This window comes from Salvelinus namaycush, chromosome 1, assembly GCF_016432855.1.
Source record: "Salvelinus namaycush isolate Seneca chromosome 1, SaNama_1.0, whole genome shotgun sequence".
Classification (NCBI taxonomy): domain Eukaryota; kingdom Metazoa; phylum Chordata; class Actinopteri; order Salmoniformes; family Salmonidae; genus Salvelinus; species Salvelinus namaycush.
The window spans coordinates 45,939,038-45,951,374 of record NC_052307.1 but is presented as its reverse complement, the minus strand read 5'-3'; the positions used below and the strand labels follow the sequence as shown (position 1 = coordinate 45,951,374).

At 42.7% G+C, this 12,337-nt stretch overlaps 1 protein-coding gene across 1 annotated transcript in view; it reads right to left on the bottom strand.

Annotated features, from left to right (window-relative positions):
* Positions 1-12,337, bottom strand: part of cfap77 (cilia and flagella associated protein 77) — a 55,694-nt gene that overhangs the window by 24,883 nt on the left and 18,474 nt on the right. Inside the window, exons 2-3 of the mRNA XM_039003489.1 lie at positions 5,899-5,998; positions 2,644-2,887 (exon numbers count right to left, since the gene is read on the bottom strand). Coding sequence (XP_038859417.1) covers positions 2,644-2,887; positions 5,899-5,998 — 344 coding nt within the window. The remainder of the gene's footprint in view (positions 1-2,643; positions 2,888-5,898; positions 5,999-12,337) is intronic.

The following is a 12,337-nucleotide window of genomic DNA, read 5'->3' as shown; positions in this document are numbered from 1 at the left end:
AACCCTCCATTCAGGAGGAAAGTTATTAGAAGTCATGAACCATGATCACACCGCGTATGACTGGTCCAGTGCTTATAGAGTACTTCCGTCGTGAGGTTAGCTCCTCCGTGGATAGCATAGCTATGAAATAGACTTCTTCACACCTATCTCCACATACCTATCGCCACTACAATTGTGGAATACGCAGTGACTTGTAAAACCGCTAATAGACTCCCTTGACCAATTCTGACTAACCTCCAGGCATTGACCTGAAAATTACCTGATTACGTCAGACTCATTCTGAACAAGTTGTAGTATGCCAGGATACTTGGTTTTCTTCCCTTGACATGCGCGCTTGTGTAAGCATAAACGCACATGTACAACGGAACATCCCATTAGGATTTATGCTAGGATCACTTAAGGGTCTGAGCAAAATGTCATGATGTGGTCCTTCCTGGTAATAGATCGTGGCTTCTCACTCTCTCCTACACCCAGGTTCTGTTATCTCAGGTCATAAACTCCTGGCGGAGACTCTCTCCCCCTTTTCATGCAGTATGGAGAGAGAGAGTTTCACAGTAGAACAAAGGAACTCCTGCCAAATTCTACTAGGTTCCAGAATTTGAGAATGGAACAATATCCATATTTTGGAGAATGTGTAAACGGTCGGTGGAGAAGCCAGCTACGACCCGATCCGTTTCATGTTTGTGACCTCATGAAAGAAAGACAATACAGCCACATTACCCCAACTCTGTTTATACAGGTGCCTCCATTATGAGGTTTGCATCTAATTATTGTATAAAATGAATGAGTAAAAATGAAACTATTTGTGAAATGATGTAATGCGATGTTAAACCTTTAATGTGAGAGAACTCTATTCCCTTTAAAGTTTAACTAAGTCATTGGCCCGCCCCCGTGAGCACAGACATGATCAGGCATCATAGAACTGCCTTTTCTACTGTTACGAATATAATTCCCTCCTGAGGAAATCCTCTTTAGACCAAGCATACATCGGTGTCAGCTGAGGTGGCACAGGTTTGAGTACCAAGACTGAGCAAACCCACAGCGTGAGCTGTGATTGTGAATAGTTATTGAATTCCTAACCATACCACATGGATCATTGGCTACACGGCTGGAAATGGTTAAACTCTGAGACTATCGATCCCTACAGGATATGAGCAAATCTTAGATACTAGTCTGCAGCTAGAAATTATGTAAACCTGGGTTGCGGATACCAACAACCGCCGAAACACCTATTCTATGAGAACATTTTTGAATGGAACTCATGGTTAGAATGAAGTAGCCATTCTAACCACGAAAGACTTTGATCTTCAGAGAAACAGAGATGCGGATGAACTGACTCTCCAGCAGACGGACTGACGAATCCAACAGAGATCACGACGACTCCTGGGCGTAAATATATATTGATTGCAATTATTCCCGAATGAGTGAGCGTTCATGTGCAAAGGATTAGCATTTCAATTAATATAATTATCAACTGTGTGTGTAGTGATCCCTTTTGTCTTTCCCGCTCTCGTTCAGTCCACACCCACTTCCCTTTGTCCACCAAGCCGTCATATGGGCTTAGCCCACTAGGGATACTTCCCTATCATTTGTTTGTAACAGATCTGTTTGTTTGTTTGTGTATTTCTGTGATTATTTAGTTAGTTAGTAAATAAATGATTAAGACATGGATGATTCATAGTAAAGGCTGGGTTCATGCAGATAACCAACATTTTACGACGTTTGGAATGAGACTGACGTGAGGTAAAGGATAATTCATTAATAAGAAGACAAATTGACCAGATATTAAAATATCTGAAGAGTTATATTAGGAAAATTATAACTTTGTAATCTGAAGATTTTCCTTTGTGCCCTGACTTCCTAGTTACAGTTACATGATAAGTTTAATCACGTAATAATAATTACAGAGAATTGATTTGATAAAATAACAGTCTTCACTTTTAATGATGCCAAAGACACGACACAACATTGCAGCTGAAAACAACTGGATTAGCCATTTACCAATTACTCGTATCTATGTGTGTTCGGATTTTTCCTTATGAACATTCAGAGCAGATCCTCATCGAGGGAATTAAGCTAAATAAATGCTGGCACCTATTCATGTTGCTGTGGTTGTGATTTCATTATTTCAATGGGATCTCTTGCTTGAGATCTATTAATAACATATCCACTGCTGCTGTGAATTCAAACATTTGTGCACTTGAGAGGAGACAGACACGTATAAAGCTTTGGTGGAGATATATCTGTACGCTACAGAGCACAGCGTGCACATTCTATACAAGTTGTGCCGTTGTGCATAATCGCTACAAATTGATTTGTTAGCTAAGTGGTGGCGTCGGCTGGCTATCCAGCTCACATTAAGAAGTGCAATGGCAAATTCACCTTTTGTCAAAATGAAAACAGTGTAGAGAAGATTTACTGCTATAACTCAATGAAAATGGATAGAACATGTTAGCAAATTGGCCATCCACAGTATTGTAACCCTAGTTTCCTTCCATTCATGTTGTGATGCCCTGTTCCAGTATGAGAGAAGTTGCGTCTGAAATTACATTATTGCTAATACCTATCTAGTGCACTAGATAGGGAATAGGGTGTCATTTTGAACACAACCCCACATCAGATCAAATAAAGTGGGACACTCACTGTGTCGAGATGCCAAAGGTAGTGTCAGGGGGGATGCGAGGGGGCACAGGGACATGGGAGCCCCTTCTGGCAAGAGTGGCTTGTCTCCTGTCGTGGGTGGCGCGGTACTGATAATGCTCCTTGGCAGTCACCAGGCCGGACTTCACCCCCTCGCGGTTCAGAGCCACAAAGTCCTTCTCAGGCCTCCTGGAGTGGCCTCTACTGCCACTGGTGGGCAGGGAGTGTGTGTGCCAGTTGGACAAGGCTGGGAGAGTAGGGCACAACACAACGGCAGAGAGTGAGTTCAAGGCCTGTATTCACAGTGTTTCCTCTAACACGCAATTACTATTTATTTTTATCGAATATATTATTGTTATTATTTGTATTTATTTATTTCCGTTTTTCTTTCTGTGTATAATCAGGTTGACAAAACAAAATAAGAAAGATTCACCCCCAATATTTTCCCCATATATACTTCAACACAGTTACTTCCTCCAAAGACAAATGTTGAATTTGTTATTAAAGGTCCAATGCAGCCATTTTTATCTCAATATCAAATAATTTCTGGGTAACAATTAAGTACCTTACGGTGATTCTTTAAAATTAAAAAATTGTAAAAAAGACACAAATGTATTTCTCAAGCAAGAATTTTGCTACGACTGTCTGGGAGTGGTCTGAGTAGTGAGGGTAAAACTGAAAATTATTGGCAGAAACGTTTAGAGTTCTGGTCTATTAACCAATTTTTACCACAAAGTCCATCCCACCAAAACAGGCTGAAATGTCAGGCAGTCTTTTCGAACAGCACTTACACTAAAAGGGCATTATTATCACTCACAATTTTGCAGTATTTTTTTCAACCTTATAGTTTGGAAATATACAGTACAGTGCATTCAGAAAGTATTCAGACTCCTTGACTTTTTCCACATTTTGTTACGTTGGCCTTATTCAAAAAATATATATAATGAATCTCATTAATCTACACACATAATGACAAAGCAAAAACAGGTTTTTAGAAATGTTAGCAAATGTATTAAAAATAAAAAACTGATATCACATTTAGAATAAGGCCGTAACGTAACACACACACCCGTATCAACTCATCCAAGACAAATTCCCTACAGATGTCTTTGAAATGGAAATCAAATTGAACTATTTTACAGGTACAAAGCATGCCCAGCTAGCACATAACATTCTGAGAACCATATATTTCTTGGAGCTTGGTGAGAGTGTAGTTGTTCTGTGGTTATTTTGCATAAAACCTTCCCACAACTTTCTGGGAATAGTGCAGGATAGTTGCTTGGCTTTGGAACATTCTCAGCACATTCATGGAACTTGAAAAAAAAAAAAGTTATTCCTATTTCATAACGTTAACAGAAAGTTTCCTAAGTGTTCAAACATGGTTACATTTTGTTAATGTTTTAGGAATGTTCTCCAACTGGTTTGACATTGGGAATGTTCTCAAATAGTTTAGAGAGCATTAAGAAACAACGTTCTTCTGTGGGAATTTCAGTACTTCAGCATAATGTTTCTTACAGGTTTCCTCATGGTTATATTTAAAGTCATGTTCTCAAATTGTTTTGCGAAAGTTAAGACAAAACTATCTCTATCCTCTATCTTGTTAAGTGTGTTCAGGGATGTTGGCCATACATACAATTGGCCACACCTGATCTTAATGAGTGCTTGTTTCTTTTGAAATGGGCTGTTTGAATAGACTAAAATGAACAGCTTTGTGTGCATAAAAAAAACATGACATGCTAGCTGGAGCTGGTATGTATGGATACTGGTGTCACAGGGGACTAATTCCATGGATAGAGAACAGATAATCATAGGTTTGTATCTCACTGATGCTGTGTCACAATAAAAAAGAAATGTGTTTGCATGATTAATGCCTAAGGAAATCAATTAATGTGTCCTATCTGTGCATGGAGTTCCAAAAAGTTGACCCAAAATAAGCAAGCAGTAAAATTAAAATACTTATTTAAAACCTCACAGGAGAACTTTAAAGGAACCAGAGTAAAACTTTCTCAGAACCTCACTGCAACTTAAAAATAAACGTTCCCAGAACAGACGATATTTTCACTTCTGTTCTCAGAACGTTGGCTTGGATCCCACAACCAATAGAAATCCAAAAACATATGTTCCCACAACTTTAAAGGAACCACATGTGCTAGCTGGGCGGCATCTACACGGCTACAACTATGCAAAGATAGATCAATCGCTCACGTACAGTAGATAATGTCTTTCCTGAAATATTTATAGCTGTGTAAAGAGTTGGAACAAGGCTGTTCTCTGTGAAGCAGCTCATTGCAACACCAATTTCCATCAGAGGGGTTTTGATTAGTTGCGAGACGGTGACATCTCCATAAGACGCTTGACTCTCTCTCTCAGTCATCTCTGTCTCGGTGACAATATGGAGGTGTGTTCCCCAGGTGTCGTTACCACCGTCGCTGACAGTGAGCCTTTGTTATCCTTGTCACAATTATTGAAATTCAGTTTTTATGCCATTTTTAAAAGAGTGCTCTCTGTCTAGTGGGTAGTGACAGATTTAAGGGGGGGGGGGGGGTTTAATTTGAGAGAGTTGAGTGTTTAAACACTTAGAGCGGCTCACGATTGACAGTCGAGCTCAATCGGGAGACATTTCCACTGGGTGAGTGGCGAGGGCCTGGAGGGGGGTTCAAGGGTTGGTTTGGTGGGGGTTCAGGAGAGAGTTTGACATTCCCCGGCGTCTGTCCGCTGACGGAAGAGCATCATTATCATTCTCCAGCTGGAGAAGGAGGAGGACATGCACAGTTTAGCTGGTGAGAAGAGGAAGAGTGACAGGGAGGGCCGGCTGCCTGAGGGGATGCTTTCTCAGCCAAACACACTGTGACATCAGGGCTGACGGTAATGGGGACACATGGGTTGTATCCCAAATGGCACCCTATTCCCTAAGTAATTAAATAGTTGGCCATATGACACTGCCATGGCCGTCACAATCCAGCCCTCTCCAGTGCACTCAGCGTGTGTGTGCCTGACAGACACACCTCTGAATAATATCCAAGATCGTTTTTACCATGTGCTGTTTTTTTAAACAGTAAAAAATGTTTTTTAAATTTTATTGTGTGCTGTGGAGGGGTTCCACACACCTATCAATGCTAAGTCTGGGGTTAAAGAAAATAATGGACCACAAGGGATGCAAAGGAGGATTCATAATAATAGTAATGATTTTGTCACCCCCAATGTGTAGACTAACACCCAATTGAGTGATGCAGGATGGACACTTTGCACACCCCCTACCTTCTGAGACTCCTCCGTCCTGGATGGTCGCAACAGTTCCGTACACAAAGTCAGGTCCAAGACATGTCAACCCTTTAGACTTGGTCTTCCCAAGCGCTGGCTGTAGGTAAGACAGAAAAACAGGACAGTATTCACCTTAAAGCTAGAATCCTTGGTTTCTACATTCATTTTTGGACTGATAAATTAATGGTATATATCAATGAATTATTGAAGAGAATAACTTATAAATGTCTCATGAGTTTGTACATCTGCTGTACCCCATCAGAAGCCAAAATATAAGCTGGTTTTACTCCAGTTTGTAAACAATGTAAATGAAAACAAACACTGTATAACCTCAAAACATAGAATTAGGAATTAGAATAGGATCTCTATGGTTAAAACTCCATTTCGATACCATGGATGGTTAGTCCATCCATCGCGCTGTCTATGAATGTGAGAGTGGTGACATTTTCACACATTTTGCTATAAGGCTGAGAGAAAATGTTGCTCTTTTAAAGCTAATTCCCTACAATTCTACACATATTGCCATGGGGCCGAGAGAAAAATGTGCAGTTTGATAGCTAATCATTTAGCAGACGCTCTTATGCAGATCAACTTACAGTTAGTGCATTCATCTTAAGATAGCTAGGTGGGACAACCACATATCACAGGCATAGAAGGTACATTGTTCCTCAATAAAGTGGCTACAGTATCAGTAGAGTCAGAGCTAGGGGGTGTGGGGGGGGGGCTGGTTACAGCTAGGGGGAGCTGGTTCCACCATTGGGGTGCCAGGATAGAGAAGAGCGTGCACTGGGCTGAGCAGGAGTTGCCCTCCCGTAGGGGTGGGAAGGCCAAGAGACCAGAGGTAGCAGAACGGAGTGCTCGGGTTGGGGCATAGGGTTTGAGCATAGACTGAAGGTAGGGAGGGGCAGTTCCTCTTGCTGCTCCGTAGACATGTTGTTGTAGTGGATGTAAGCTTCGACTGGAAGCCAGTGGAGTGTGCGGAGGAGCGGGGTGACATGAGATAACTTGGGAAGGTGGAAAACCAGGCGGGCTGCAGCGTTCTGGATAAGTTTCCGGTGTTTGATGGCAGAAGCGGGAAGCCCAGCCAACAGCGAGTTGCAGTAGTCCAGATGGGAAAGGACAAGTGCCTGGATTAGGACCTGCGCTGCTTCCTGTGTGAGGTAGGGTCGTACTCTACGGATGTTGTGGAGCATGAAACTGCAGGAGCGAGTCACTGGTTTTATGTTTGCAGAGAACGACAGTGTGTTGTCCAGGGTCACGCCAAGGTTCTTTGCACTCTGGGAGGGCGACACTGTGGAGTTGCCAACTGTGATTGAACGGGCAGGCCTTCCCCAGGAGGAAGAGCAACTCCGTCTTGTCAAGGTTAAGCTTTAGGTGGTGGGCCGACTTCCAAGTTGAGATATCTGCCGGGGATGCAGAGATGCTTGTCGCCACCTGGGTGTCAGAAGGGGGGAAGGAGAAAAGTAGTTGAGTGTCATCCGCATAGCAATGATAGGAGAGACCATGTGAGGATATGACGAAGCCGAATGACTTATAGAGAGAAGAGGAGAAGGCCTAGAACCGGGTCCTGGGGGACACCAGTAGTGAGAGTACGTGGTGCACACACAGATTCTCTCCATGTCACCTGGTAGGAGCGGTCTGCCAGGTAGGATGCAATCCAAGAGTGTGCAGAGCCTGTGACGCCCAGCCCCGAGAGGGTGGAAAGGAGAATTTGATGATTCACGGTGTTGAAGGCAGCAGATAGATCTAGGAGGATGAGAACAGAGAAGAAAGAGTCCGCTTTGGCAGTGCGGAGAGCCTTTGTGACTATGACACATTTTGCCATGATGCTGAAAAAACATTTTGCAGTTTTACAGCTAATTTACTGAAATTCAAAACGTTTTTGCCATGGCTTATGACGTGTTCGTTTGCTTTGGGAATGGGGGGGGGGGGGGGGGGGGGCAAACAGATCTGGGACCAGGCTACAACAGTATCAGCCAGCTTCGGAATCCACAATTTCTTCCTCACCAGGCCTATTTTTGAAGAGCTCCTAGATGCAGAAGATTCCCTAAGCTGTCAGAAACGAACATGGAAAGCTTGAGGACCTTGAAGTTTCTAACCTCACTGTTGAAACCATTCATATTTATTTTGAATTTCAAAAAAAATCTATGCCAAAGTCGCAAGAAGAACAGCACTTGGGAGCACATTTGAAAATTGTAACTCACGGACAAGAACGTCAAATATGTCAGACTTGTGTGGAAGTGATCAATTGTCAGCTACTTTATCAGTAAGTCTTTAGAGACGTTAATAGGTGGAAAGACACTACCTGTATAAATTACTGTTAATTATCCCAGGTACTTAAAAGGCACTAATTTCCATAAAATATCCCAAACAAGATCAAAATAATTTTTGGAAAGACATTGATTGTCATATGGTACAAACATTTAACCAACCCTTTTAAAAATGGAGAGTTTTGTTTCAAAAGAGCGAGCGTTTTAGTAGCGGCAGTAAGACACAATGGTGGTCGAGTGGTTCTTTGTCTCTTACTGGCTTCTGTAGCCTACACAGAGAGGTGAAATGTTCAGAACGGTGCAGATGGAAATGTAATGCACAGAGCACCTGACTCGATCCCCATATTCTATTACATGGTAGACAAATCGGGTTTGTTCTACATAATGCATTTCTATAGCGTGTTCTGTAGCGTTGGACCCCCCTGTTAACTGGCGTTGGACCCCCCCCCGTCCCAAATGGCACCCTATTCCCTCTATAAAGTAGTGCACCAAATAGGGAATAGGGGGCCAGTTGGGACACAGCCCAGGATTGAAGGGTGATTAAGAGAAACGGGGCTGAATGAAGCAGCTCCTCTTCTCCAGTATTGAGGTGCGGCTTTATACCACCTGTCTGCCATCTCTACACTGTAGCTCAGAGAATCTCCAAGGGGGTGGAAGTCAGGGGTGCGGGGAACGAGCAATAGGTGATGTCGTACTGCGCTTTGGTCGTCTTGTTTCAAAGTTCTCCATTCAAGTTCTTGCTTTTAAGTTAAGTTCTCATCATCTCTCCACAAAGACGGGAAGAGAAAATCCAAACCCCAGCTAGGGTGATGAGAGAAGGGTGCGAGGGATTGCTACTCCACATTACCTGAACACATTGAAGTGTATGACATGTACCTATGATCTGCAGGCTCTTTACTGAGTGACAGAAACAGAGGTTCTGAGCACGCGTCAGTCACACAGATGAGCACATACGAAAGCTTCCCCACTCATGCTGTCTTGTGTGATTTGTAGGCAGATAAAAACATCCTTTGGTTATAGCGAATACCTTGTGCCAGCAACGGAAACACACAGATACAATATGGCATCGCTAGCTTGAAGCCTGGCTTTCAGCTATGGCATGACTCAAAACATAAGTCTCATTTAGAATACAATGGAAACACTTTTACCAGATAGTTAATCACAGCATAACCATTGTGAAAATTACCTCACGTTTAAAGCCTGCCTGAGCATCTATGTATGAAATGTGGATTACACCACCATGGTCCCAAATGGCACACTATTTATTTTTTTAATATTTTTTTTATTTAACTAGGCAAGTCAGTTAAGAACACGTTCTTATTTACAATGACATTTACCCGGATGACGCTGGGCCAATTGTGCGCTTCCCTATGCATGATAATAGTCCATTCTAAATCAAAACAAATTTCACACATACAGGACCAGTCAAAAGCTTGGACACACCTACTCATTCCAGGGTTTAACTTTTTTTTATTTGACTATTTTCTACATTGTAGAATAACAGTGAAGACTATGAAATAACACATATGGCATCATGTAGTAACCAAAAAGTGCTAAACAAATCAAAATATATTTTAGATTTTAGATTCTTCAAAGTAGCCACCCTTTAACTTCATGACAGCTTTGCATACTCTTGGCATTCTCTTATTTAGTATATGTAAAGCCAAGATTAAATCAAGAATAGTCTGATGGGTGACAATATTAGCCTATCACCTGTGAATGATATATTTACCACCGGGAAATTCAAGGCATTATCAAGTGCTTGTCAAATTGTGAATGAGACTGATCAAGTGTGTACAGCCTGCGCAAAAAAAACAAACAAAGCAGAGCGCATGCTTTTAATGCTACTTTTTTCAAACCATCATTAGAGTCGCATCATGCAGCCTTAGAATGTATTAAAAATGTAAACATATAGCCCAATGTTGGTATCACAACTAAAGTGGCCAAATAACTTCTTAAAATTAAGCACATTAATCCACTTTACAACAGGTGTAGAGTCTAACTGGCATACATATACAGTGCGTGAGTTTCAAGTTTGGGGAAGATAATTTTCACCATAAAAATGCACCTTTGTAATAAAAGCATTACATGCATAATTGCATTTGCAGTTACTTTTGAGAATGGTGTTTTCCTGCTATTGGAACATTCATGCATATAGCCTACTGCAGTGCCATTTCTGCGTTATAATGTGAAGAAATAGCCTAACAGTTTATCAACATTTTAAGCTAAACGTTCTGCTCTGTTGCATCAGAGTCATTACTTTAAAAAAGTTTTTTGAGGCTAGTGGTTGTATTCATTTGGGATCTATCACATCCCACAACTATCCCAGACTATGTTTGGAATATTCATTTTTTGCACAGAATAGGTCAACTTTTGTACCATGGGGGATAGTAGATTGATATTGGCTAGTGCTTTTGCTGTTCGTTAGAACTACTCATCTTGTTGGCTGACGAAAATTAAATGTGGAGAGTTTTTCCATTATCTTCAATATGCCCCTCGGAATTGGATAAGGACTCGCGCAGTTGCGTCCCCGATGTGTCTGCCTTCAGCCTGTGAGAAAGACCCAATCGCGTGACGGAGAGCCATGTGAGTGAGAGGTGCTTCGGAGCGCCCAGCCGGGAGAAGGGAATTGTAATTATTATATTCAGTCCAACGGTACAACGGCTACTAGCAGCAAAAGGCATGGATTTTTTAAAGGGGCATTATGGCCACACGTTAATTTGCAATGTCCGTGCCCAAGACAGTGCTACAGGGAGACAGGACGGACAGCTGATCGTCCTCGCAGTGGCAGACCACGTGTAACAACACCTGCACAGGATCGGTACATCCGAACATCACACCTGTGGGACAGGTACAGGATGGCAACAACAACTGCCCAAGTTACACCAGGAATGCACAATCCCTACATCAGTGCTCAGACTGTCCGCAATAAGCTGAGAGAGGCTGGACTGAGGGCTTGTAGGCCCTCATGACGGAGGGTCCGTCATGGTCTGGGGCGGTGTGTCACAGCATCATCGGACTGAGATTGCCTGCAATGACAACAATCTCAACGCTGTGCGTTACAGGGAAGACACCCTCCTCCCTCATGTGGTACCCTTCCTGCAGGCTCATACTGACATGACCCTCCAGCATGACAATGCCACCAGCCATACTGCTCATTCTGTGCATGATTTCCTGTAAGACAGGACTGTCAGTGTTCTGCCATGGCCAGCGAAGAGCCCGGATCTAAATCCCATTGAGCACGTCTGGGACCTGTTGGATCGGAGGGTGAGGGCTAGGGCCATTCCCCCCAGAAATGTCCGGGAACATGCAGGTGCCTTAGTGGAAGAGTGGGGTAACATCGCACAGCAAGAACGGGCAAATCTGGTGCAGTCCATGAGGAGGAGATGCACTGCAGTACTTAATGCAGCTGGTGGCCACACCAGATACTGACTGTTACTTTTGACCCCCCCCCCCCCCCCCCCCTTTGTTCAGGGACACATTATTCAATTTCTGTTAGTCAAATGTCTGTGGAACTTATTCAGTTTATGTCTCAGTGGTTGAATCTTATGTTCATTCAAATATTTACACATGTTAAGTTTACTGAACATAAACGCAGTTGACAGTGCGAGGATGTTTCTTTTTTTGCTGAGTTTATTAAAAATCAAAACATATAGCCCAACGTTTGTATCGCAACTAAAGTTACATAAATAGCTATAAATTAAGCATAGGAGTACCTGTTTCTTTGTTAACCACTCAACAGAGAATAGCCATATGTACGCACTCCCTCAAATAGCAATAGTGACCAGTAGCAGGATAAATAGAAAAATACGAATGGTAATGGCAATCAATAATCATTTTAGCAGCAGCTTAGGTTGTCTGAGTGGGTAGAGACCTGTGGATGGGCAGTGTGGATACTCTGTGGGAGAGGGACAGCAGTATTTCTGAACCATTTAACAGTCTTATGACCAGGGGATAGATGTTTAGGAGTCCGTTTGTCTGAGCCTTTATGTGCCAGTACCGCCTGCTGGACGGCAGTATGGAGAACAGTCAATGTCTCAGGTGGCTGGAGTCTTTGGCAATTTTTCGTGACCTTCTCAGACATTGCCTGGCATGTACGATGGCTGGGAGCTCGCCCCAGTGAGCAGTCCACACTAGGGCCTTCCGGCCACAGGCGGTACGGTTGC